The sequence below is a fragment of the Brassica napus genome, chromosome A3 (genome assembly GCF_020379485.1).
Source record: "Brassica napus cultivar Da-Ae chromosome A3, Da-Ae, whole genome shotgun sequence".
Classification (NCBI taxonomy): domain Eukaryota; kingdom Viridiplantae; phylum Streptophyta; class Magnoliopsida; order Brassicales; family Brassicaceae; genus Brassica; species Brassica napus.
The window spans coordinates 7590027-7616058 of record NC_063436.1 but is presented as its reverse complement, the minus strand read 5'-3'; the positions used below and the strand labels follow the sequence as shown (position 1 = coordinate 7616058).

Below are 26032 nucleotides of genomic sequence, written 5' to 3'. Positions count from 1 at the left end.
GAGAGAAACGAGAAAAAGATCCGGACATCTACCCATACTAATCTCCAACCAAACTCGGTTCAAACAATAAACAATATAATTCAAACGGGCCAGGACGCCGGCCTATGCAAGCGGCTCTCGACCAAGTGACAGCAGCGGCTCAGTGCTTCACTCGGTTTCATCAAGAAAGCCTATCAGCTCGGTCTGGAGATCGATCGGGTCGGTTACTCGGCCTGACAACACTAGGTCCATTAGGGCAAACCGACTTGGAGCGGTGTAAGAGAAAGAAGTCAATCTATATAAGGAGAGACGAGAAGATGATCCAAACATCTAAACACACCTCGTCTTTCTTACTAATATCCAACCAAATTCGGTTCAAACAATAAAAACAAACCGGGTTCATCAATAGAGCCGCTGGTTGAACTCGAACCGGTTAGTTAATAGATCTGGTTAAATTTGAACCGGAATCTTCTCCAGCCAATGGATTATTGTGACCTTCTCCGACACGTTATAATCAGTACTAGTATCCTTTGTACGGTCTAAATGCAGTTGCATGGGGGAGGAAAAAGGTAGCGTTCTAAATTTTAGTTTTCGTTATGACTAATAGCTTGTATTGACAATTTACCAGGGTCATCCATTATAATATGTTGTAGTATTCTTGTTCTTATTAAGACCAAATCTTTCATAGAACTTAAATAAATGCATTCAATCTTGAAAACACTCGACATAAGTTTGGAAACAACATGAGAAAAAACTTGTCTACTTCGAGGACATAGGAAAAACAACTAGTGAGTATCCAGAGATACAGAAAGTTATAACAAAAAGAGAAGTATCCCCTGGTAGGGGTAACCAAAGGGTTTCTTCTAGGCGACTGGGATCATCTCAGGGTAGTCTACGGCAGTGAGGGGAGCTTCTGGTGCAAGAGCAGCCGGAGCAGCAACCTGAGCAGGTGCAGAGTTGACGTCTTCCTCCTTGGGAGTATGGATGATGACAACATCAGGCAATGGTGTCTTGGGTCCATTTATTCCCTTAGGGTCCCAGTCAAGCATGACCTTCACCTTGATTCCGAGCACACCCTGCACATTTTAAAGTTTAACAAGAGACTAGAATCAGACACTGTTTGGCGGTTTACTGACTCAATAAGGTGAAACAAAGAAAGTAACCTGTCTAAGCAGAACATGTCTCACTGCAGAGTCGATGTAATCCTTGGTTGGTTGACCAGAGGAAACCATGTAACCGTCCTTGAATTTCATGGACTTGGCACGTGCTGCACGAAGCTTTCCACTCACAATAACCTGATAGTAAGCATTTGAAATGAACTCTGTAAGAGATTTATTGTGGAGAAAAAAATAAATAAAACAAATAGAGAATACTGAAATTTGAACTCACCTCACAACCCTTAGCACCACTCTCCATGACGAATCTCAAGACACCATAGCAAGCCCTACACAACACAACATAATTGCAATATTAACACCCGGCTCTTATTACAAGAGATAGGTAAATCACAATGCTCAATTGCTCAACAACCAGCCAAGACCTAGCTCAAACCTTATGCACTGACAATACAACCGAATTAAAGAGTGTGACTTTCCATACAGTATCCATGGAAAATAGGACCTCTATGAATAAGCTTTCATGAGGATGCACATCACTATTCTTAATGCCAAAAGTTAAAAAAAACTTCAATCCTATCTATTATGTGATGTGACTTGATTATATGAGTGACAAGCTAACACATACACCAACCAAATAGTAATGCAGTAATAGTGAAAAAAAACACACAGAAATGTATAGCATAGATGTCGAACCTGCGAACAGCAAGCCCACCGAGGAGCTTGTAACGAAGAGACTCAGCCTGAGCAATGGCGCAGAGACCTCTGTTGGCAACCTTCTCAGCGTAAAGCTCAACACTGTCTTGAGGAAACCTGAATCTCTTCTGCACAAGAGATGTCAACTCTCTGATCCTCCTTCCCTTCTCACCTATCATAACGAACCTAATTACATAAAGTTCTAAGTTTTGGAATCAAAAGGAAGGTTAGAAGAATCAACACATACCGAGAACATTTTGAGTACGTGTGGCTCTGATGATAATCTCAGTCCTCATCGGAGTAACCCTAACCTCCACACCAGAGTAACCATCTTCCGCTAGCTCTCTGGTTAGAACCTCGTTCAGCTCAGCGTAGAACACACCGTCAGCTACAAACTACATAACTCTAGGAATCAGCTCAGCATACGATTCAGCGAAAGGGATCTATTGAATGAAAAGAAGAAGTTTACAAGCTCACCTTTCTCTTCTTGCTAATCTGAGTCGCCATGTTTGATGTGTGCAGCTGCGGATCACTGAAACCCTAAATTGCTGAAGTAATCTCGAGAAGATGGGTGAAGCGCTGTGAACTAATCACTAGTAGATGTTTGTAGGACAATGATCTATAACAGACCAAAAAGACAAAAAGAAGTCTACATAGACCAATTGTGATCTATCATGGACCAAGGGCTGGTAAATTACCAATTTGCCATTAATGAAAGTGGCATGTGAACCATTGGATCAAATAATGGAAACTCTAATCTCGGTCGTCCAATTTTCTTCTTCCTTTCTCTTTCTCTCGCCTGGGTCCCACCCAAAATCCATATTAACTCCCTCACATCTTCATCTTCTTCATTACTCAACCACCCACGAAAATTCATTTCAATCACCAACCAAAGTTCTCTTCTTCAAGTTTTTATCCACAAACCTTTAATTCTGTTTCTTAGGGTTCTTCTACAGCTTTTCTCGTCCTTGAAACAGCAAATGTGCCTCGTCCTTGGTCTTGAAATCGCTTGGTAAGTGTATACTCTCTCCCTCTCCTTCTCTCTCACTCTTCTCTTCTTTTTTATTTGTTTTCTGTTTAGTTTTAGTCCCATAATATGTATGTTACCATTATGAGTCAGGTTCCATGGTTTAAGATAACGTTCTTATAGTATGAATCATGATATTGTAGATTAAATCATTTTTTACATTGGTTACACTGGTACAACAGACGTTGAGTACACCTGGTAAACCTGGTAAAACTCGTTAAGAATAACACTAGTACAACTAGTAAACCTGGTACAACTCTAAGTAACACTGAATAAGACTATGGGTAAAACTTGTATAACTCTTAGTAGTCCTTTGACAAGTCAAATACTAGTATAACTAGTATAACTTATAAACGACTGTTACATGTAAACCAGTATAACTGGTAATACTAGTATAACCCGTATTTTAGCGACTTTAGAACTCGTATAACTGATATAACTTGTAAGCTGTAATGTTGGTTTTAACTCTTTTCAGGAACTATGGATGGTACTGGAGCTGTGGTGATACATTTTGATCATGGTGGAGACAAAAATATTTATACATTAGTAATGAGAGGAAAATATGAGGAGATAACCTATTCTCGCTTGGTTGATAGAATAGGCAAGAAAATGAATATCGATGTAGCTGCGACGAAGCTTCAACTGAGCTACTATCCCCTGGTCGTGGATAATAAGAGGCCTTGTTATATTTTGGATGATGAAGATGTTTTAGGATATTTAATGGAGGTGGATAGGAAAAACCGGCGTAGTGTTTTGCATGTGGAGTTTTCCGAAAATATCTCAGAAAATCAGAGTAACGAGCAGTTTTCTATGAACGAGGAAATTCAGATTGATGCCAGAGCTAATGATGGTATGGCTGGAGTTGAGGAGTTGGCAATTGTTCCTCAAAACCAATCAGATGGGTATAATCATGAGGAGTTAGCAATTGTTCCTCCAAGACAATCAGATAGGTATGAGCATGAGGATTGCAATGAAGAGGGTGATGAAATGAATGATAGGGAGGAGTTGCCGGCTGTTACACCATCTGTAGACACAATTGTCAATGCTGAGTGGGATGATGGTATTGATATGAGTTTGTATCAAGAATTTGCGACTAAGGAAGAGCTGAGGAATTTAGTGGACGCAGGAGTGCATTCGAATTGTTTTGAGGTTGATATAATCAAGACGAATCGTACTGTTTATGTATTGAAATGTCGTGGGGTTGGATGCAGATGGTATTTACGAGCTGCAAGGCTGAAAAACTCAGCCTTTTTCAGTGTCAGAACGTATAGAAAGATGCATACGTGTACTCGGGGAGAGGGAAGTGTAACCAAGAGGGGGAAAAGAGGAACACCAAGCTTGGTCGCAGGAGTGGTGCATGAAGATTATCCAGGCCAATACAAGACTCCAGATCCAAAGTCTCTCATAAAGTTGGTGAAGAACAAACTAGGTGTCACGGTTTCATATTCTACAGCTTTGAGAGGGAAACACAAAGCTGTCAGTGATTTGCGTGGTAACCCTCAGGAGAGTTTTGCTAGACTTCCATCTTACTTGTACATGTTAGAAAGAATGAATCCTGGTACCATCACAAGATTAGTAGTGGATGAGAAGAAGCAGTTTAAGTATATGTTCTTTGCGCTTAAAGCTTGCATCGAAGGGTTTCAAGCAATGAGGAAAGTGATAATAATGGATGGAACTCACCTGAAGGGTGTGTATGGAGGAGTGCTTCTCATTGCCACTGCTCAGGATCCAGATCATCATCATTATCCCCTCGCTTTTGCGGTAGTAGATGGTGAGAAAAATGCGAGCTGGGAGTGGTTTTTGACTATACTGAAAACTTTGATACCAGATGATCCTCAGCTTGTTTTTTGTACTGATAGAAACCAATGCATCATCAAGAAGGTGCACGAGGTGTACCCAATGGCGATCCATGGATATTGCATTTTTCACTTGTCTAATAATGTTGCCGGAGCATGCAGCAAAGTTAACAAGAAAGGGGTTGCCAGAAAGTTTAGAAAAATTGCTGGTATGTACACAGAGGTCGAGTTCAGAAAAAGCTACAATGATTTCAGGAGAACGTTGCCTCAAGCCGCTGAGTATCTAGATGAGAGTGTTCATGAGACCAAATGGGCAAGATGTCAATTTCCGGGAGAAAGGTACAACATAGATACAACCAACACTGTTGAATCAATCAATGGTGTTTTAAAGGAACCAAGGAAATATGCATTGTTGCCAATGCTTGATGTGATCATTGGGAAGATGGTAGAATGGTTTAACAAATATCGTGATTTATCTTTACGCGTTCCAGAGAGACAGATACTAATTCCCTACGTGCATGGGATATTGCATCACAGTTATCCGAAGGCAAAAAAGCTCACGGTGATGGAGCTAAACAGATTTGAACGTCAGTACACTGTGATTGGCAAAGATGGTCAAGGTTATTATGTTGATTTAGGCAACGGAACATGCCAGTGCAAGTGTTTTGATATTGATCGGTATCCTTGTGTGCATGCACAGGCTGCGATCATCGCGCGTGGAGAAATGTCTGAAGACTATTGTTCTAAGTATTATTATATGGAGCAGTGGACTTTGGCATATTACAAGACTATTGTTCTAAGTATTGTTCTAAGTATTCATATTTTTTGGCATAGTTGATGCTGTAATGTTGTTTTACTTCCCACCTGTAATTGCAACCTGTTCAACCACCAAGTTTGGATTTAGGTTTTAAAACACACACACATACAAGTTTTAGGTTTTAAAACACACACACATACAAGTTCATCCGTTTTAGGTTTTAAAACAAACACATACAAGTTCCAAAAACAACAACATAGTTCAGCCAAATCAGTTTGGCGTAAAAGGAGACCTCAACAAATGAGAACGCTTGGGCACCCTCTTTGGCATCTCAGCAGGATCCTGTGAATCTCCAACCGAAGCTGTGTTCTCTAAAGCGTCATCAACTCTAACCTCACCTTCCTTCTCCAAAGCATCATCATCTACAACCTCATCTGTCTTGTCCACAACAGCTTTTTCCGCAGCAGCCTTCTCAAATCTCTCTGCAGTGTCTGCCATAATTTGAAGTGTAGATTGCTCATCTCCATCTTCAGTATCTACATTGAACAAAAATACATCCTGACTTAGATCATCATCATTAAAAATAAAATTTGAAGTTATATGTTATCATGACTTACCTTGCATCAACTTCTCAGCCTCTACCTCGATATGTTTCTCACCATCCTTCTCAGCCTCTGCCTCAATCTGTTTCTCACTATCCTTCTCAGCCTCATCACCCTTGTCAGCCTCTGCCTCAATCTGCTTCTCACCATCCTTCTCAGCCTCATCACCCTTGTCAGCCTCATCACCATCCTCGCCCTCCTTATCAGGCTCATCATCACCATCCTTATCAGCCTTATCACCATCCTCACCCTCCTTATCAGGCTCATCATCACCATCCTTATCAGCCTTATCACCATCCTTGTTAGTCTCATCACCATCCTTATCACCATGTATCTCACCCTCCTTATCACCATGCATCTCGCCCTCCTTATCACCAAGTATCTCAGCCTCCTTATCACCATACATCTCGCCCTCCTGGAACGACCAACTTTCTCTCTGGATTTTTTCTTCTTCCAACTCCTTTACTCTTGCTTCCAGAAGACGAATTGTTTCGTCTCTCAATGCAAATCCATCATCCATTCTTTTGTTCAACTTCAACTCTAATTCTCTTAAACTCTCACGACCTGCTTCGCCCCCTGTTTGAACTCCTGCCTCACCCCCTGCCTCGCCTCCTGCCTCGCCTCCTGCCTCTCCTCCTGCCTCGCCTCCTGCCTCGCCCCCTGCCTCGCCTCCTGCCTCCTCTTGTTGCTCTCGGGTTCTCACATCCATCTCATATAGATCCGGCCAGAAGATTTTTTTCCCTGGTTCCATTAGGATCTTGTTCCAACTGTCAACAGCTATGTCTAGCGTATCCGAATCATCTATCAGCTCCAAGTCTTCAAAAGTCCCTTCATCCATTATTTCATACAAAAGGTCTACTTCATTTCCTTTTGGTTCCAAAACACTGATAATCTCCTGAAATGACCAACAACAAATTACACATTTAATTAACTATGAACTTGAAGAAAATGACATAAACAACACTTAAAAAAATTATAAGCTTTTACCTTTGTGTTTCCTAGCGTCCGATAAATCATGTCAAGTGGAAATCCTGTTGTTCCGGTCCTCTTGAACTTCCATTTGCACATTCTTGGACAACCATCAAAACAGTTTGGAACAGGCTCTCTGAATCTTTCCCTAAGGACAGGGATACATTCAAATGCTAATATCTGCACATCATTTCACACAATCACTTTAGTTATATTATAACAAATATGCTTATGAAAAATGTTATTCATATACCTCCAAAGGGTTGATAAACCCAGGAAATACCCACTGTGCATGCTCTGGGATCCCATCACGAAAATGATCCCTTACATGAAAAATCTCCTTCATGCAATCATCAAAGGTGTAACGGCCCCATGGAAATTCGGTGCAAAACTCCAAATCTTCTACTGCTTGGAGAAGGAAATACTCAATGAAGTATCCTGCTTTGGACCTTCCTCTTAAAACTGTAGCCAGAAAGTAAAGAACCGCCATCCTCAGACGATCGCCACTACCATCAAATTTCATCTTCTGAAGTTTCTCCTTAACATCCGCTTCTGTCACTTGCAGACCCTTTTCCTTCCCATCCTTTGTCTTCTTCACTTTAAAATACTTTCTCGCAAACTTCAGTCTCCCTATGCTCTGATAGTTTTCTGGATATGAGTGGCAGTATAAACCAGAGAGGAGGCTATGTTCCCTGATAGAGTATCTAATTGGAACACCGTTTACCCCAAACCAAGCTTGTCGACCCTTCTCTGTATGCATAGTACGAAGTAGCAACATCCACAATCCCATCACTTTTCTTGTTGAGGTACAATCCATGTGGAATATATGCTTGAACTGAGGATGTTCCTGAAACCAACTCTTCTCTGAGGCATCCAACTTACCAATCGTCTTGTTCAGAAAATCGTGTTGATGGCACCTTGAGGAGAGCTTGCAACCCTTTCCATAGTTGCTCGGATTGAAGAAAAAACCAGCAGGTCTGTCAGCTTCTACGGTCATATCATCACTCTCAACCTGAAAAATACAAACAAAATACAAAGAATAAATAACTGAGTTATACAACACATAAACACTTAGTTGTACCAGTTACACTAATTAAATTAAAAATAATATTACTAGTTCTACCAGCAAGCCTAGTTATACAACAACAACACCATCTCATTAAACAGTTATACAAAATACTTCTCTAGTTATACTAGTCAGACTACGTATAAGAAGCGTAGTTGTACCAGTTATATTACTTATAAAAAAAAATTTACTAGTTATCCTGAATTTGTTTACAACATATTATTACCAGTTGCACCATTTTCACTCTTTTAGTTGTACTAGTAATTTAATACTCGGTTGTATTAGTTAGACTAATTATACTTTTCATAGTTATACCAGTTATATTAGTTATAAGAAGTGTGGTTGTACTAGTTATACTAGTTCCATTGATTCTGTTTTACAACATTTTATTACCAGTTGAACTAGTTTCATTCTTTTAGTTGTACTAGTTACACTTCTTATATAATCACTACTTATTTTTTTTTTCGACCCTATGATAAATATTTCTAGAACCATTTAAGTTGACTTGTTTACCGTTCTTGGAGCGTCGTTGTCAATGGCAGCAGATCCAATAGCAGCCTCATGTGAATTTGAATCTATGTTGTTAGATCCAATCTGCTCACGGTTCCTATTTGTTAGTCCAATTTTATCATAAAAATTCCAAAACCATTTTAATTGATTTGTTTACCGTTTGCCCGTCATTGTTAATGGCAGCCTCGGGTGAGCCTGATTCTCTGTTGGTAGAAGTTATTGGAGCTTGCAGTGGATTCTCCGCCTCATTGGGTGTTTGAGTAGGTGATTTTTGTGGCTCAATCGGAACTGATGGGCTTGGCGTACCCTCTCTATCATCCTGCGAAGGTAACTCCGTTGATAGTGGCGGATAATGATCAGGATCGGCTTGATGTTCTGGTGAAGATGCGGTCTGAGGCCGCTTGGTTGGATTGGACGAGGACTCATCGTCTACACCACTGTCTCGCTTCCTCTTCTTCTCTGCGGTTTCAATCTTCTTTTTCTCTGCATCTCTTTTTTTTTTAACGGCTTCTCTCCTCCTTTTCACCGCTGCTTGTTTTTTCTTTATCACAGAGTCTTTCTTCTTCTTTTCCGCCTCAGCTTTCTTCTTCTCCACCGCAGCTTTCTTCTTCTCCACCACTGACTCATTCTTCTTCTTCTTCTCCGGCGCACCTTCTTTGTTCGTTTGTTCGGTGAAACGAGTCTTTGGAGCCATAGTGTTTCAAAGAGTAACACGAAATAGAGAAACAAATGAGATAGAGGGAGATCGTGATGATTGTGGTAGAGTTTGATTAGTGAGATGAGATAGAGGGAAGGGGGAGAGATCGTGAATTTTTTTCTGTTGGTTATGTCGGGGAAGAGGAATTAGGGATTTAGTTTGATTTAGGGGGAAGGATCCGGGAAGGGCACGCGGGTCGGGTTAGTGGGTGGGGTAGGTTGGTTGGATATGTAAATAAGTTAAAGTTTTAGGTTTTATAGTATTTTCAGCTTAATTTCGATTTATTATTAATTCATTAAAAAAATAAAAACAGAAGTGTCCTTTTCCAGATTTTTGTGTGCCCATTTGGTCGATCTCAGCATTTGATTCATGTTTGTATTTATATCTAGGGTTAGAAACTCGAGATTATTGGTCTGGGCTTTTACTGGGCTTTTTCTTTTCTCACTTTAATGGGTTTATCTGAAGTTCTCAAGATGTAGAAAAAAAAAGGAAATTAACGTATGGTAAAAACTCAAAAGAAATTAAAGTTGAGAGATAATTTGCCCAAATGACCAATTTTATAAGTAAAACTTGAGAATATAAAATTGAAGTTGACGTAATTAGATTTCACAACTAGTTCACTTTGTCCGGATTTATTTTTTTCTATACATTGGTTGCCGTTGAGTAAATAATATATAAATATTTGGTTGAATGTATATTTTTGTGGTAGGATTGCAATTGATTTGAGGGGGAACGGTGATAGTTGGTGTGCGGAGAATATCTCGCAGTCAGATCCGATGATGAAGAAGATAAAGGATGGTCTCGATTGCCAATATGGTCCTCTGCAATTAATTTGGTCTGTTAATGTAGTTGTAGGTACATTGATGGATTAAATAAGTGTCAGTTTTCGTCGCCTTGACAGAAATAAAAGAACAAATGTAAAAGATGATGTATGAATTATACTCCACTATTTAAGTAAAATAGAGTTATAGTATAATATGTAACAGTTAATATTGCTATTTGCTAAAGTACTAAACTATTATAATATATTAATGGCATAAAATTGGTTATTATGTATTGTTCTACCTATTGTATAATATAGTATGTTTTGTTTTAAAATGTCGCAGAAAAAAAAAGAGTTATGATTACACGGTAAGCCTACCAGTTATATCCAAACGTACTGGTACATAAATCAAATGTTCTATTTAACAGATTTGACTAAATGGTAAAGTATGCTATATTAAAAGCAACAAATATAATGATATTTTCAATTTTAAAACAGATTATAAATTATAAGATTTATTTTTCAATTTTCTCAATTTTGTTTGAAATTATCAATATTTTTTTATTAAAACAAACATAGGGTAAACATTAAAAGAGCATAATTTAAAGGTTAGTGTATTAACATGAACAAAATAATTAATTGAAATATTAATCTAGATGATAAAAAGTTAATGTTTTAAGGAGCATATTGAAATTTAATTTGAGTATTTTATGAAATTTTCCTACTTAACATTATTCCAATTAGCTAGTTGTACCAGCACAGGCCCAAGATATCTTTTGTTCATGGCCTTATGCTTTTCTTTGATTGTTCTTTTAAATTACTTGTTTTCTCCTTTCCAAAGTTGATGTTCTCACCATTCGGATCAGGGCGTAACGGACAAGAAACTAGCTAAAGACCACAGATAGACCAAAGAAAGTAAAACAGAGTCCAAAATAGCCAAGTTCAGAACAAGTCTTAGAGTGACGCAGTTATTTAGATAGTAAACACAACAACTACTATTAACTTTGTCAACAACTTCAGTCTTGATACTTGGAGTTATAGCCTTCCTCTAGCGACAGAAACTGGCTAAAGACCAATGAAACTAAAACTGGGTCCAAAATAGCTAAACTCCCACCGAAAGTCCAACAGTGAAGCAAATATTTAGATGATAAACACAAATACTACTACTAGCTAGCTTTGTCAACAACTTCAGCCTCCCCTATCATGTTTTCTTTTCTTGTTCTTCTCCTCGCCTGCGGATGCAAATTTTCATCTTCAAACTTTCCCGCCCGTTCAAGAAATAGTGAGGAACGAACATGAAGTCCTTCTCAGGAGTTTGGAAGCTCACTTTCTGAATCCTATCCATCTCATCCAATCCAAACGACATGGATTTATCTCCGTGCGAGTAAGAGAGTTGATAGGAGAACTCTGAAACTCCAGGAGCACAAGGTGCTATACAGTTCACAGTCACATACACTCCTTGTTCCTCCTCGAAACACTGAACTGCAACCAATGCACCTCCTCTACCTTCCTGAAGAACCAAAATCTTATCACTGATGTGCATCCATGCGTCCGCGTTAAAGCCACACGTGAAAGTTTCACAATAGCCACGGTGGTTAGCATGGTAGTGACGGTAGAGATCCTTGCACAGACCAGCGTAGTTGCAGTCTGATGCAGGACAGTAGCATAGAGCGAAACTGCATTCCTTCTCATGGGCCAACTCTTTGCCATAAGAGAACTTGTCGGTGCAGCCACGTTTTGCATTAGGGCATGGGACCATGATTGCTTCCACAACTCTCTCCATTATTCTGCATCGGTGGATACCAATAGGCAAAGTGCAGGAAGGGCATTTGTTCCTCAGGTCGATACAGCAAGCAGAGCAAGCTATATGTCCATTATCACACTGAGATTGCAAAAAAAAAAAAGAGATATTATCAATTATCAAAGTTGTAACGAGTCTTGAAAAAGTGATCTATATGCATCATGTACATATTGAGTGATGTTCTGTAACGAAAGATGCTTCCTTTACTCTGATTAACATCCTCCTAAAGCAAAATCATGCATTTTAAAGATAAACATCACATGTACATATTCAGTGATGTTCTGTAATGAAAAAGATGTTTACTTTTGTTCGATTAACAAAAAAAATCATGTAATTTTTAATTAACTAGTAAGAAAGAAGCAGACAAGGAAGGATAAACATAGTATGTACATTTCAGTGATGTTCTGTAATGAAAGATGCTTCATTTACAGACAAGGAGGAATGAAGAGGTAAGAAGAAACAAGACCTGAAAGATAGGATTTGTCAGTGCGTGGCAACAAACAGGACAGTCCAGAAGATCCAGATCCAACAACATCCCTGATCGTACCTCCGTTGTTGTAACCTCGTCACCCGTTACTTCTCCAACATTCTCGCCGCCTTCGACAAGGGAGGAAAGTCGTTGCCTTTTCAGATGGCTACTCGACGCTTCTCCGGCGAGGACTTGCTCGGCGTTCGTATCTGTCACCATGGATATCGAAATGCCCAATATGTTGAAAATCTAACTCCTTTATGCTCTTTTATTTATGGTCGGATCTCGGTAGAAGTGAATGGCTATCTCATATTTTAAGATTCTACGTTTCTTTAAAACATTTTTGGGACATAAAGTGTAGGTTTAGTTTTCTTTTTTGATTTGAGGATTTTTAATGTTTTTTATTTTAATTACTTTAGTTATTTATTATATTATAATATTTAGCAAATGTTTTGTTAACTGTAATTTTGAATTTATGATTGAAATTAAAGGGCGTTATTGCCATTTTAAAAAAAATAACCTAATAAAACATAAAATATATGAGATTAGTCTAATGAAACATATTTACTATTTTTTTGTTTAAAAAACAATTTTCCAACATTTTTTTCCTGAAAATAAAATTAAGGAAAATTGGAGTGTATATACGTTATACACAAAAAGTTACATACATTTATTAACTGAAGTAGACACTTTTCGAGCACTGTTAATTTTATTTTAGAGTAACCTTTTTATCCACATACATATCCATTAGCTTGCCGACAATAGATGTTTTGCATGACAGCATGAGTAAACTGTTTTAGTGAAATGTATACACATGGTATTAGAGGTTCCCCGACTATTTATCTCATGCTGCAATATGTGAATGTATATATAGTATAATACATGTAGAAATAAAGTTTTAAAAATAAATTTGTCTCTGAGATGTGTTTTTTATTAGAGAAATTTTCATTAGTTTTCCAAAGTCTAATTACAACCAGAGGTAAGTGAAACAGATTTTAAATAATCTGCTAAATTTTAATATTACGATATAATATCAGATAATCTGCTACATTTTAAAGTTACAATCTATATAAGAAAAATTCAGAACATTAAATTTTAGAAAATGTGTATAATTTTATTCAAATTACACTGTTTAATTGATTTTGAACATTTGTAACCCCTTCCATGTGTTTGTCTCCATAATGATATTTTAAAAGTAAATTTACTCTAACCATTTTTATTTTTTCTATTAAAATAGAGATTATTATTTTTTCTTTTATAAATAAAGAAAAATAACAATTTTTTTTTTAATTTTACCAAATAATTAAAAATTGTTATTTCAGAGGAATATATTTGAATAAATTTCAACTTATTATATAGGTAAAACTAAGTGAAGTATTATCCTAGAGGAGGTAGTAAGTCAGCTGACATGATAGCAAAGGAGACTATCATATTTGTGTCTAGTGTCTTTAAGCTGTATTTGTAGTGCCAAAATGGTTAAAAATTCAAGTAGAGTATGATAAAATGTTGTATGGAGAATAAGTTGGTTAATGGAAGTTGATGTTGTGTTAAAAAATATATACATTAGGTAAATTTGGTAAAACTAAATTATTTAGGGGTCGTTTGGAGAAAACTCAAAAAGTCAAGAAATTAAATAGAAATCCTATTTCCAAAGTAGTAATCTTTCATCTCGACTCTGGTCTCAATCTCCAGCGACAAGGACGACAATGGCCTCAGCTTCCAAGAACCCTTTCTCCATGAAACCCCCACGGCCTCCTCCTTCTTCCCTCGCCGCCTCCACCTCAGCAGAGTCCCAAATTCGGAACCCTAACCCTAACCCTAACTCAAACGCCTCACCTTCCACATCAAATTCGCCGATCACGATGTCACCGGAGGACCAACTCCTCTCGCGCTCCACTCACCTCACGCGCCCGGAGCTTCTCCGGCGCAGATCGCACAACCTCAAGCAGCTCGCAAAATGCTACAGGGACCATTACTGGGCGTTGATGGAGGATCTCAAGGCGCAGCACAGGGAGTACTACTGGAGATACGGCGTTAGCCCTTTCAAGGACGAGCAGAATCAGCCGAGTAAGAGGCGGAGGGTGGATGGCGGAGGAGAAAGTGGCGACGCGGTTGAAGGTAGTGGAGATAACGGAGCTAACAATGACGGCGTTAAGGTTGATGAGTATGCGAATAGTAACAGTGGGAGCTGTATGTATGGATGCAAAGCGAAAGCTATGCCTCTCACCAAGTACTGTCAGCTTCATATCCTCAAGGATAGCAAGCAGAAGCTCTACACTGGTTGCACAAACGTCATCAAAAGGTTAGCTTTTTTGGGCTAAGATGTTGTAATGATGATGATATGAAACTAGCTTGCATTTTTGGTCTTGTAACGAACCAAGAAACTGTTTCAAAAGGGATTGGTAGACTTGTTATAAAAAAAAGTTTGCTTTTTTTTTTTGCGTTTGAAAACAATAGGTGCTACAAATCGTGTTAATTACATGTTATGATTGGGTTAACGTGTTGTAATGGTGATGATGATGAAATGGAACTAGCTTGCAGTTTTGGTCTTGTAATGAACCAAGAAACTGTTTCAAAGGGATTGGTAGAGTTGTTAGCTTCGGACACCGAGATAGTGATTGTCGGTAACCATTCATAGATTCGGTACTTCCTTGTTTTCTTGATCTTGGGCCGATGTACTGCGTTATTCCCGGTGATAGTCATACTGTGAGTCTGTGATAGTAGTGAAACATTAACCAGGCTCCAGAACGATACACTATCATTATCAGATTCAGTTTGTTGTTGCGGTGAATAGTGAGTTTGTTAAGTTCGCTTTATTTTGCGTTTGAAAACAATAGGTGTTACAAGTTGTCCTAACACGGGTTGAGATGTTGTAATGGTGATGAAATGAAACTACCATGCAGTTTTTGTCGTGTAATGAACCAATAAACTGTTTCCTTTACCAGTTAGCAAAAGGTTTCTAAAGGGATTAGCACATGATGATTGTTTTTGAAGTTCTCTTGTAACGCTGCGTTGTTTTTGTTGTTGTTACATTCAGAGCTCCTGCAGGCCCATTACTCTGTGGAAAACCTACACTTGCGTCGACTGTACCTGCACTGTGTAATGTGCACTTCCAAAAATCGCAAAAGCTAGTTGCTAAAGCTTTGAAGGATGCTGGTCATAGTGTCTCTTCCGCAAGCAAGCCTCCCCCAAAGCTGCATGTCATAGTAGCTGCGTTTGTGCATCATATTCAAGCTAAAAGAAAGAATCCACGGATTGAGGGTAAGCTTAAAAGTGAAGTCAAAGAAGAAAATATAAGCTGAGCCAAGGCGTTGGTGTTCCCAAAAGAAAGTTTTTGCTCTAAGTCATCCAGAAGTGAAAGGTGAGGAACTTAACCTACCCTATCATTCTAAGTGAGAAAGACACAGCCGAAAATCTCTTTAATTTTCCACAGTTAGGTTTGTCTCTTTGTTAGGTGTAAAATATGGATACTCAAAGCATTCTTATTTTATTTTCCTTGGAAAGTTAGGTAACGTTAGGTGCAAAACGCACATTAAGCGTGTTACCATTGTTTTCATGCTGAAACCTATCTTCAGGGAGATGTCTCATACCTTTGTTGGTGCGCGTACAATAGTACAATACTATCTAAAGATAGACAGGTATAATTTGGTTGCTTTAACTTTGCAGGCATGTCGTTACACACCTCCCCACTGTACATGAGCTAGTAGTCACCTGTCTATTGTTGAATGGAGATTAGCTGCACCTGAAGCAATCTCTTAAACAAAGCATGGAAACAACCACTCCGCTGCCTGCCGGTCAAGCCTGGTAGTAGACACACAAAAGTTTAGTTAAGCCTTAGAAATCCTTTCTGTTTTTTGAGACCTTAATTTGGGCTTGTCAGGAGAAATCTAAAGATACAAATTGACTTGGATTCCTGAATTATGAGTGGTGGTAAGGTGTCTGGTTGCTTAAAAGCTTTTTTTTGCCATTCATGCACGCGTCTTAAAAGGGATGTTATGCGTTTGAATCTTGAAAGAATGCAAATTCGAATCTGAAACATTTTTAAGTAACTCTAGAACTTAGAATTCGTTCTTTATCGCTACTGAGCTATTAAGAGTCTAAGACAGGACAGGTTTTGTTGGAGTGTAAGAATAGTCTGAGAGTTACAGACAGAGTTACAGACAGGGTCTTAGACTAAGACTCTTAGTAGTTAGTGAGATGAAGATCCTAATATTTTCATTACTTTATAAGATAATAAAAGACCCCATCCATGAGCGAAACACACACATAACTTGGCTTCTGTTAATTTTATTAGTGCTTATGGTTTCTAATATCATCCATGTAAATGATCTAATTCGATTAGTTCTAAACACATGAAAATACGATGCCTCGTTGCACATGTCTCGTAGTCCCCCCCATTAGGCCTATTGCCATATGTTTTCAATTTCCACAAGTAAATCGTAGAATGATCATAATTGCAAGTTTGCAACAAACAGAGAGAGTATTGAACTCGGAAAGTTGAGAAAACCAGACGGTTTAGGCGTTATCTGGTTTTCTAACAAAACCGAAAAAACTGAGCAGTTCAACCAATGGGACCGTACACTTCCCGGCCCTTTGGGTCTAAGCTAAAATACCGAACCGGAGATCCCCGGTTTAGGGTTTAAGAGCGCTAAACCATTCTTGAAATAACGGTTAAGGTTGTCGGAAGGCTCAGCTTTCGGTTTAGTAGCCGGTTCGATTACAACTCTGCTAAAGTAGATGCAGTAAACGACAAAAGCCCAGAGGCAGAAGAAGCCCAGGAGGAGAAAGGAAGCGACGAAGCTTAGTGGAAGAGTCGCCGTCGCCGATCAACTGAGAGAGAACCGAACCACAGCTCAATGGCCGTGGCATCAGGAGGTCTTCTGTAAAAAGTTCGACGTCAAGAGTAGAAATCAAAGAAGAGAAGAAAGCTGACAGTTTCGGTTAAAACGTGGAGAAGTATGGCGAATAGCAAGTACGAGTATGTCAAGTCGTTCGAACTAGAAGACGAAGTTATGTTTCCTAACTTGATCGTTGTCCGGATCGATGGTCGTGACTTTGCTAGGTAAAGCTCTCACCTTTTACTTCTATAGAATGTCAATGGTGATGGTTGGTGTAAAGGCTTCTGCTTTTAATAACCCAGTATTGGTTTTTGGTTATGTTCATTAAGTTGTTTTCTTTCTTTTAGATCTTGCTGACTTTGTACTACTTGCATTTGCTGTAGCTTCACATTGTTCATGGAACTTAGACTTTGATGAATGTTGTATTTATATTTATTTGTCGAGGATTCTCTCTTACCCTCGTTAAAAACACTATAGATTCTCTCAAGTTCATGAGTTTGAGAAGCCTAATGATGAAGCAGCCCTCAATCTGATGAATTCGTGTTCTGCTGCCGTTTTGGAAGAGTACCCTGATATCATCTTTGCATACGGATTCAGTGATGAATACAGGTTCCAAATTCACTTTGTTGGCTTTATTTGACTCCCATTCATGTATATATCGTCTTTAATTGTTTTCCGTGTCTCTTCCGTAGTTTTGTATTGAAGAAAACGTCAAGATTTTACCAGAGACGAGCTAGGTATCGATTCATCAAAACCTGATCCATATGCATAAACCTTTTGCAGAATAATATGTGGTTTCGTTTCTCTGATTGTCTCATAGTCTTTACTTTCCTGTTTTTAATTTAATATGCAGTAAGATTTTGTCGTTGGTAGCTTCCTTCTTTGCAGCAGCATACGTAACAAAATGGAAAGAGTTCTTTCCCCATAGAAAGCTAGAATATGCTCCTTCTTTCACCTCAAAAGTTGTAACTTGTGCAACGCCAGAGGTTCTTCAAGTTTATCTCGCGTGGAGACAACAGGACTGTAAGACACTCTCTGACCTCAGAAGTTATTGATACTTGTTTCCGTGAGTTTATCTCTGGGAGCTTCTAACAGCTTCCGTTTCTTCTTCGTTACAGGCCACGCCAAGAATCAGTATGAAACTTGTTTTTGGATGTTAGTTAAGAGTGGAAAGACCATTAGTGAAACACAAGAGGTTCTTAAGGTCTGTTGTTGCTGCTTTCCTGTGACAGATACTTTGGTCATGGAATGTGTTTATCGTTATGACTATATGGGTCCTTTACATTCTTCGCCTGGTTTTATTAATAGTGATTATCTTCCATTGTTTGATCACACTATTTGTCTATTTTCATCGGTACCTGCAGGATACACAAAAGCAACAGAAAAATGAGCTTCTCTTTCAGAAATTTGGTATCAATTACAAGACGCTTCCTGAATTGTTTCGCCAAGGGTCATGTCTTTTTAAGACAAAGGTGATAGTTTATACTTTCTTTTACAAATTATATATACTGCGCTTTTTATGCTTGCTTTAATATGTGATGTGTTATTTAGAACATAGGCCTTACAGTTGTAATTTGATTATCTATGAATGTTAGTAAGATGAGTATGTTGAACAATATAACTGGTGCACATGTACGCTAAGATTTTGTTGGTGTTGATGTAAGTAGCTGAAAATATGTGTTGTGTTTTGTGAAAAGTGAGATCTTCGCTTTTCATTGCTTCTTGCTTGATCTTCATCATAAATTTAGCTTATACCTCAGACTTATTATAGATTTCCAATATGAGATACTTTCATTTGACTCCATTTAGGTGGAAGAAACTGTAAAGCATGATGAGAATGGGAATCCTGTGAAAAGATTGAGAAGAAAGGCAGTTTTAGTACATTCAGAGAATATTGCTGCAAGAAGCTTTTGGAATGAGCAGCCTTCCCTCTATAATGACATTGGACACTTCACAAAAGATATTGGCAGAAGTGAACCAGATTTTGTTAGGTCGTTTGAGTTTGAGAACAAACTGTTACCTCTGACTTGGGTTGTGGTTAGGATTGACGGCTGTCATTTTCACAGGTAATATATTGTTTACTTTGTTGTCTTATTTTCCTCAAAACCTTGTTAGACATTATATTGCATTGAAGCCTTAGACTAGTCAAATCCATGTGCTCCCTAGGAACCAACTATCTAATCAACTAACGTTCTATTATAAGGATCTAACTTATGAAGCTTGCTTTGGTTTTGGTAGATTTTCTGACGTTCATGAATTTGAGAAGCCAAATGATGAGAAAGCTCTGAAACTTATGAATACATGTGCAGTGGCTGTTCTCGAGGAGTTTGAGGATATTCAATTTGCCTATGGTGTCAGTGATGAGTACAGGTCTCTCCATCTCTCAGCCTCTTGTATATCAGCTTTTACATATCTTAGGTATTAACTAAGTTCATAATCGGTTCCAGCTTTGTTTTGAAGAAAGAATCTGAGCTCTACAAAAGACAATCCAGGTTAAACTAAAATTCTCTTTCCCATACAATGTATCTCCCTGATTCTCTTGGTTCTTAACTTCCTGATATTGTGTCGCAGTAAGATAGTATCTGCAATCGCATCCTTGTTTACATCCACGTATGTAATAAAATGGGGAGAGTTCTTCCCTCAGAAAGTACTGAAGTACCCTCCATCGTTCGATGGACGAGCAGTATGCTATCCAACGTACAAGATTCTTTTGGATTATCTGGCTTGGAGACAAGTTGACTGTGAGTAAAATAGTGTCTGAGAAATTATATAAGCTCTTTTGAATGAAACCTTATTATATGAGTAGTCTCATGTTTTCCTTTTGTTTGGCAGGCCATATTAATAATCAGTATAACACGTGTTTCTGGGTGCTTGTTAAGTCTGGAAAAACAAAAACTCAATCCCAAGATTACTTAAAGGTGACTTTCTTATGGTGAAAAAACAACTTCATTTTCTCATGACTTGAAAATGGTTCTTATCATCTTGCTCTTTGTGAATGACTTCTCCAGGGAACACAAGCACGAGAGAAAAACGAGCTGCTTAGCAATCAATTTGGAATCGAGTACAATTCATTACCTCTAATCTTTCGAATGGGCTCCTCTGTATTCCGCTTAAAGGTTAGCATTTTCCGTAATCTTTGTTTGGAAAGAAGATATGTACAAATGGACTGGCTAAAGAACTCCATATCTTAGGAAGAACATTGAAGAGCTTTGTAGTTTGTTTACCTGTTAAATAGTTTTCTCAATATATTCATTTTCAGGAACCTGCTGCAGTGGAGAATGGAGTAGTCTCTGGGAAGAAACTGAAACTGGAGGGAGAAGTGGTGGTAGATCATTGCAACATCATCGAACGCTGTTTCTGGGAAGAACATCCACACATTCTTAGCTATTCATAAAAAATAGCTGCTTTTTCACTTCACTTGTAAGACTAATTAGTTGCAAATTCTTCTGGATATCTTTTTTTTCTCGTCAGCAATGAAAGGCAATGTTGAATCAGTTTAGTTACATTGGTAATATTTTTCAACTGTTCAGACTTTAGAGAAATACTTCGGTTTTGAATGTTAATATGTGCGTCAGTGGAAAAAAGTTAGATTGTATATAATTATATTAATTTTCATTGATAGTTACATATCATATTTTATATTTAAAAGAGTTTTAGGTATAGAAATCTTATAAAGTACATTAAACTTCATTAAAACAAAAATCATCATTTTAGTATTTATGAAATAACTTTGGCTGAAAATAATAATCATCTCTTTTAAAGATGTTTACATAGAAATATTAGATTTATAGTAACTCTCATGATCTTTTGAATCTTTCCTGTCATTGTTGGTTTATAAGTGTTATTGTGACAAGTTGAGATTCGATAGTATATGGTCAGTCTAACATTCACAAATAACACAGATCCTACAACATACTTGAAATAACATACAATCTAAGCAAACCATTGTTAAATCTTACATCAAAAAAGAAAGAAGAAGAGCAACATTGATTTGTTTCACTTTGTCTTTGGCACTAGAAAGCTGAAACAGTTTCAATTTATCTATCTATGGCTTCACCTTGGAGCAGAACTTAAGGACACAACTCGTGTCTTCTTCCCAAATCAGCTTCAACTTGACTGATTCACCTGTCTTTACACAATTAGCTTTGAAGAAATCCTTCCATCCTCCTGCCATTCTTATTCTTTTGCCCTCAGAACGCAGTTTCGTAGACCACTTCACACCTTGTTTATCCATCAGACTCATTTTAGTTCCCACAGTGATGCCATGTAGATCTGTGAAGGGTTTGGGAAGAAACTGTAATAAAGATTTAAAAAAAAAAAAAAAAAATCAAACACAATAGAATGGAAAAAGACAATATTGGCTTTTGAGTGATGAAACTAACCAGTACACACTTTATGACATTGTAAGGTTTAAGAGTTAATTTCACAAAGCTGTTTTGGGATGGTGAAGATGAAGCTTTCCATATTGATATACGCCTCTTGATGAGGCTTTTCTCATCTTGGTTGCTCTCTTCATCGCTGTCAGATTCTGTGGAAAGAGACTCTATTTCATCATCAGCTTCTGAGCCCTCATTTTCTTTGGATTCTCTGTGGGAGGGAGACTTATGTAGAAGAACTAGTGTTCCAACTCTTTTGATGAGTTTCAAAGTGAAGAAATCTCCAGCCTTGAGTCCATTGGCACTAAAGAAACTTCTCCACCCTCGTGTGATGTAACTTCTTCCACATAGTCTTTGTTTTAAAGATAAAGTCCATGATCTGCCTTTTTCATTCATCAGAACAATATCTCCACTACTTGTCTCTAGACCATTTGCCCTCACAAAACTCCTTGGAAGATTCTGGAAAATTCTTTACAATTATACAACATGACTTTTTTTGATTAAACTAACAGATCCTACTAGTAAGTATAAAGAGTAGAATACCAGTGAGTCATAGCGTAGGGTCGAAGGCATGACATTGGCCAAGAAACAAGAGGGATCTGAAGAAGAAGAACACTCTGCTTCTCTTTTTGGATTATTCTTCTTAGAGTTAATCTTCCCTGAAAAAAAAGAAGAAAATAAGAAATCTAACATGCATATAGTCAAACTACTTCAACATGCAAAAAGTCAAACTAGTTCAACATATAAGCTTAGACTTTGTTAGTCTCAGAACAAAACTCACTTATGTTGTTCTTGTCGTCTAAACACGAGTCATATTGAATCGCACAGCAACTTGGTCCAAATAGTGTCACGTGGAAACTCATATCTTTCTCTTGTCTGAAAATGAGAATGTCACCCACTCGAAGATCGTGCGCAAGAGCGAACTCTTTCCAACCATCAGTGAGTCTTCGGCCATCTTCTGTCTTCACTTCCCATGTTTTCTCCGACGCGGCGTCTGACGTAAGCTTCGCCGTAGTCTTCTGATCATTTCTTCCTTGTATATGCTTGGAGAAGAAGGCTACAGGAATTGTCTGAACCAACATGCAAAATACAAAACCATCTCTCAATTGGTTTCTTAAAAAGAGACAAGACAGATATAGAAGAAGGGAGAGGGAGAGAGAGAGACAGAGTACCAAGTGACTGTGGAAGCCAGGAAGAAGGGGCTGAAAGAAATGTTTCTGGGCCATTCTCAGAATCGTTAGTAAACTCCTGGAGAAAATAAATGTAATAATAAACCAACTTGCATAAGACGTTTCATTGTCTTATTTATTGCAGATGAGCTTCTTCTTCTTTTTTTTTTGTTTGGTTGGTTAAAGACTTTAAAATCAAGCAATGGATCTTCATTTATTGTAGAGCTTATTCAAGGGTGAATTCTCAATAAGCCTTAAAAATACTAGGGGTTTGACCCGCCCTACGGACGGGAAGATATATTAATTTTGTTAACATTTGATCTTGTTTATATTTCTTAAGTTTTGGATTTTTATTTGTTATCAACTATATTTTGTGATATTGTACTATTTGAAGTTTAGTATTTATTTTAGTTATATTTTAAAATGGAAATACGTTCTCTTTTTTTATTGCATTTGCATGAAATTATATGTGTAGTATTTTATATATTTTATTTAATCGTGTGTTAAAGTTATATGTTTATCTGTGATTATGAGCATGTCTCTAACAATGTTTTTATTCATAAATTTCTTTAACCAAATACTAAATCACATTGTCATTGCCTAATTTAGCATGTTTTATTTTCTCGACCTTTTTTTTGTTTAGTGTTAATCAGAAAAAGTTATTAACATGTTTTATTAAATAATTTATATAATATTTTTTTGTGGTTCTTCAGTTTTAATCCAAACCAAAATTCAGTTAACTCTAAAACACATCTGGACCTATCTATATAAACAGCACAGTAACATATGCTTTTTGAGCTAAATATTTAAGGCTATAGAATTTTTCAGCTTAACTTGGTACAAACCTAAATCATTCTAAAATTAAACGATCATGTTTATTTATTATCTTAAAATAATTATGTATATTTTTTTTGTTTTTAGATGATAAATTTATAGTTAACTAAATGGCCAGTTAAGAATATTTAAACAATAATAGCAAAAGTTTTTATATATTAGATATAACTATAAATATTTTATACATCTATATATTCTATTAAAAGTGAAGTACAAATATGAACTTACCCTTAAAACAACCTTTTAATTACATACTAATGCCACTCAAAACTACTTAATCCTAAATTTCAGCATTTATTATTTTTCTATCAATTAAAATAACCATAAGCATACCTAAATCAGTTTCAAACTTAATCTTATATATTAAAAGAAGTCATGACTTCTTTCATATGTGATATTTTATTTTGGACCATCTTTTAAAAAATTGGTTACATATTTTTGTATTTGAATAATAAAATCTTAACAATATATATTTGTTTTGCTTCTTTTATTCCTATTAATATACAACCAACTTAATAGATATAATATCATACGTACATTGCTTAACTTCTTATATCTTCTTTTCCATCTTCCGACAATCATTTCTTTCTTCTTTTTTTAATAATCATTTCGATGATCATTTCTTTTTTTATTCCGATCTCTAAACCGTGATAGTTATATGCTTGGATTTAATTATAAATCAAACTATTACATTGGTTGATTCAATGCATGGCCCTAATCAATTTTTTTTTTGAATGAACAAAGTTTTTTTTCCATAACATAATTTAATTTAATTCTTAAAAGTTAAATATCTGTAAAAAAATGACACCTCAACGCAAATAAATTCCAATTTATCTATATAAAATGAATTCCAATTTATCTATACTTTAAAACTGAATTAAGTTTATTCCCTACGTAATACCATTTTCCATTGGAGAATTATTATTCAATTTATTTGATTGCCATACTCTATTGCTTGGTTGGTTTTAGACGTGTTAAAACAAAGACAAAGACATCGAATGAAATAATTTGCATTAGTAGTTCGAACATCAGCAACTGCATCAACTTTAAATGGAAAAAAAAAGTAGAAAGTGCTGGTAAACATTAGTTGGAAAGCAAAGGGAGTGTGGATTTGTCTTCTACACGTCGAGCTATCCCCGGCGTGCCCTCTTCTGAACATTCTCATTGAGGTCAAGTATCGGATTGGTTGATGCAGTAGGTCTCATTTGCAGCCACTCCTAATTCTGCTGTCACGCCACCTGCTTCTTCGGAGAGAGTGTTAATCTCACCGGTTGATTCTACTGGGATCTCTCTAGGCGTACGATCATGGCTCCTCCTTATCATCATAACCATAATCATCTTTCATCATATTGCCTGACCGCCAAAGCCTCAACGCTGTCTGAAGAAGAGGCACCATCTCTACTTGTGGGTTTGTTACCGTCTTGGTCAACATCAACATTATTCCCTTCTTTGTTGTTTCTTTATTGATCAAATATCGTCTTCTTCTTTCAAATCCTAAAAATGTTCTACATCTTCTTCTTCCTCCATTGGATCCGTTTAGACCATCATGTTCCTGCATAACCAGAGAAAGACTCATTGAATAACAGGAGGAAACACAGCGATAAAAACAGAGATGACTGTGCCTTTGGAACATCAGAAATAAGGAAAAGGCATACACATAGTCAATAGTCAATTACATAAAAGTAATTTTAACGTAGAGATAACACACAAATAATCATTACAGTGATTTGACACCATCACTCTTTATGTGTTAACATCCCTAATTATCAATAAAAGGAGTAAACACCAACACTTTAAAACCAACTCTGCGGTCTACCAAATTCCAAGGGTAATAATAGCACATTGATGAACTAAGATTAAAGTGACGTGATGGAAACATAGGAAAACAGAAGCTTTAAAATTTAGCTTGCCTTGGAAGAATTCATGGCAGGGAAGTAGAATTTTGGAGTATAATGCACCGTAAAGTTTATCACTTACAAACTTCTTCTTGGAACGGATGGGAACCTCCCCCAAATTGGTTACCATCTTTTCCGTCCATGTAAAGCCAATCGTGCACCTGAAAGCACACAAGACACTAATCACTGTCAAACGCTTGAACTCATTGTTGGAACCCATTGGTATACATAGAGTTCAGATGATAATTAATTCATGCCTCATCAATGACCAAAATAAAACCAAAGCTCTGAGTCTTGAGAAGGATGCTAACTGAAAATATCATAATAGGTAAAGAGAAAGCGATGATTTTAGCAATAAAAGAACAATGAAGTAGCCGAGATAGTGATCTGTACCTTCTCTTTGGTAGCATAAACATATGATTCAAGGTTATTTTTCAACTCAGGCTTTCTTCATCTTTCCCTATCTTTCTTATTTCTCTAGGCTTCACATTTGAAAAACATGTCTAGTGAGTGCACATGTTTATGTTAAATGACATATTAAAATTTAAACAATGCTTGATTTTGTACTGACCTGGCAAGATAGTCTGTGGTAGTGTGAGAAACTGGCCCATGTTTAGCAGAATCAACCCTAAAGAAAATAGCGACAAATAAGATCGGATTATAAGACAAAATC

General features: G+C 37.2%; 8 protein-coding genes across 9 annotated transcripts; 3 read left to right on the top strand and 5 right to left on the bottom strand.

The window, feature by feature from the left end:
* Positions 1-659: 659 nt before the first annotated feature.
* LOC106437727 (40S ribosomal protein S3-2) lies at positions 660-2397 on the bottom strand. Its single transcript, XM_013878673.3, has 6 exons — positions 2268-2397; positions 2038-2185; positions 1791-1962; positions 1369-1423; positions 1143-1274; positions 660-1055 (listed from the first exon to the last, which is right to left on the bottom strand). Exons 1-6 carry the CDS (start codon positions 2295-2297, stop codon positions 843-845), a joined length of 750 nt encoding a protein of 249 aa, XP_013734127.2. The 5' UTR covers positions 2298-2397; the 3' UTR covers positions 660-842.
* On the top strand, positions 2390-5451 carry LOC125591281. The gene is made up of 2 exons (XM_048765198.1): positions 2390-2802; positions 3293-5451. The coding sequence occupies exon 2, from the start codon at positions 3298-3300 to the stop codon at positions 5449-5451; it is 2154 nt and encodes a 717-aa protein (XP_048621155.1). The 5' UTR covers positions 2390-2802; positions 3293-3297.
* An 85-nt stretch (positions 5452-5536) lies between these two features.
* Positions 5537-9527, bottom strand: LOC125604260 (uncharacterized protein At3g43530-like). The gene is made up of 6 exons (XM_048774722.1): positions 8675-9527; positions 8521-8601; positions 7195-7953; positions 6960-7121; positions 5988-6867; positions 5537-5906 (listed from the first exon to the last, which is right to left on the bottom strand). Exons 1-6 carry the CDS (start codon positions 9209-9211, stop codon positions 5641-5643), a joined length of 2685 nt encoding a protein of 894 aa, XP_048630679.1. The 5' UTR covers positions 9212-9527; the 3' UTR covers positions 5537-5640.
* A 1339-nt stretch (positions 9528-10866) lies between these two features.
* LOC106437725 (E3 ubiquitin-protein ligase SINA-like 2) lies at positions 10867-12576 on the bottom strand. The gene is made up of 2 exons (XM_013878670.3): positions 12245-12576; positions 10867-11859 (listed from the first exon to the last, which is right to left on the bottom strand). The coding sequence occupies exons 1-2, from the start codon at positions 12464-12466 to the stop codon at positions 11179-11181; spliced, it is 903 nt and encodes a 300-aa protein (XP_013734124.1). The 5' UTR covers positions 12467-12576; the 3' UTR covers positions 10867-11178.
* Positions 12577-13875: 1299 nt separating this feature from the next.
* Positions 13876-16296, top strand: LOC106437726 (INO80 complex subunit D-like). The gene is made up of 3 exons (XM_013878672.3): positions 13876-14549; positions 15285-15608; positions 15914-16296. Exons 1-2 carry the CDS (start codon positions 13954-13956, stop codon positions 15547-15549), a joined length of 861 nt encoding a protein of 286 aa, XP_013734126.1. The 5' UTR covers positions 13876-13953; the 3' UTR covers positions 15550-15608; positions 15914-16296.
* A 642-nt stretch (positions 16297-16938) lies between these two features.
* Positions 16939-20584, top strand: LOC106437722 (tRNA(His) guanylyltransferase 1). Its single transcript, XM_013878667.3, has 13 exons — positions 16939-17309; positions 17563-17694; positions 17778-17822; positions 17939-18108; positions 18204-18289; positions 18450-18557; positions 18895-19151; positions 19324-19455; positions 19533-19577; positions 19657-19826; positions 19918-20003; positions 20094-20201; positions 20345-20584. The coding sequence occupies exons 1-13, from the start codon at positions 17206-17208 to the stop codon at positions 20477-20479; spliced, it is 1578 nt and encodes a 525-aa protein (XP_013734121.1). The 5' UTR covers positions 16939-17205; the 3' UTR covers positions 20480-20584.
* A 381-nt stretch (positions 20585-20965) lies between these two features.
* Positions 20966-22891, bottom strand: LOC106437724 (B3 domain-containing protein REM14). 2 transcript variants are annotated; one of them, XM_013878668.3, is made up of 5 exons: positions 22634-22880; positions 22243-22531; positions 22005-22120; positions 21468-21920; positions 20966-21379 (listed from the first exon to the last, which is right to left on the bottom strand). In XM_013878668.3, the coding sequence occupies exons 1-5, from the start codon at positions 22685-22687 to the stop codon at positions 21131-21133; spliced, it is 1161 nt and encodes a 386-aa protein (XP_013734122.1). In that variant the 5' UTR covers positions 22688-22880; the 3' UTR covers positions 20966-21130. The 2 variants fall into 2 exon arrangements, with proteins under 2 accessions (XP_013734122.1, XP_013734123.1); XM_013878669.3 differs by having other exon boundaries at positions 21136-21357; positions 22634-22891.
* A 1563-nt stretch (positions 22892-24454) lies between these two features.
* LOC125604346 lies at positions 24455-25667 on the bottom strand. Its single transcript, XM_048774752.1, has 3 exons — positions 25617-25667; positions 25442-25520; positions 24455-25016 (listed from the first exon to the last, which is right to left on the bottom strand). Exons 1-3 carry the CDS (start codon positions 25619-25621, stop codon positions 24768-24770), a joined length of 333 nt encoding a protein of 110 aa, XP_048630709.1. The 5' UTR covers positions 25622-25667; the 3' UTR covers positions 24455-24767.
* Positions 25668-26032: the final 365 nt, after the last annotated feature.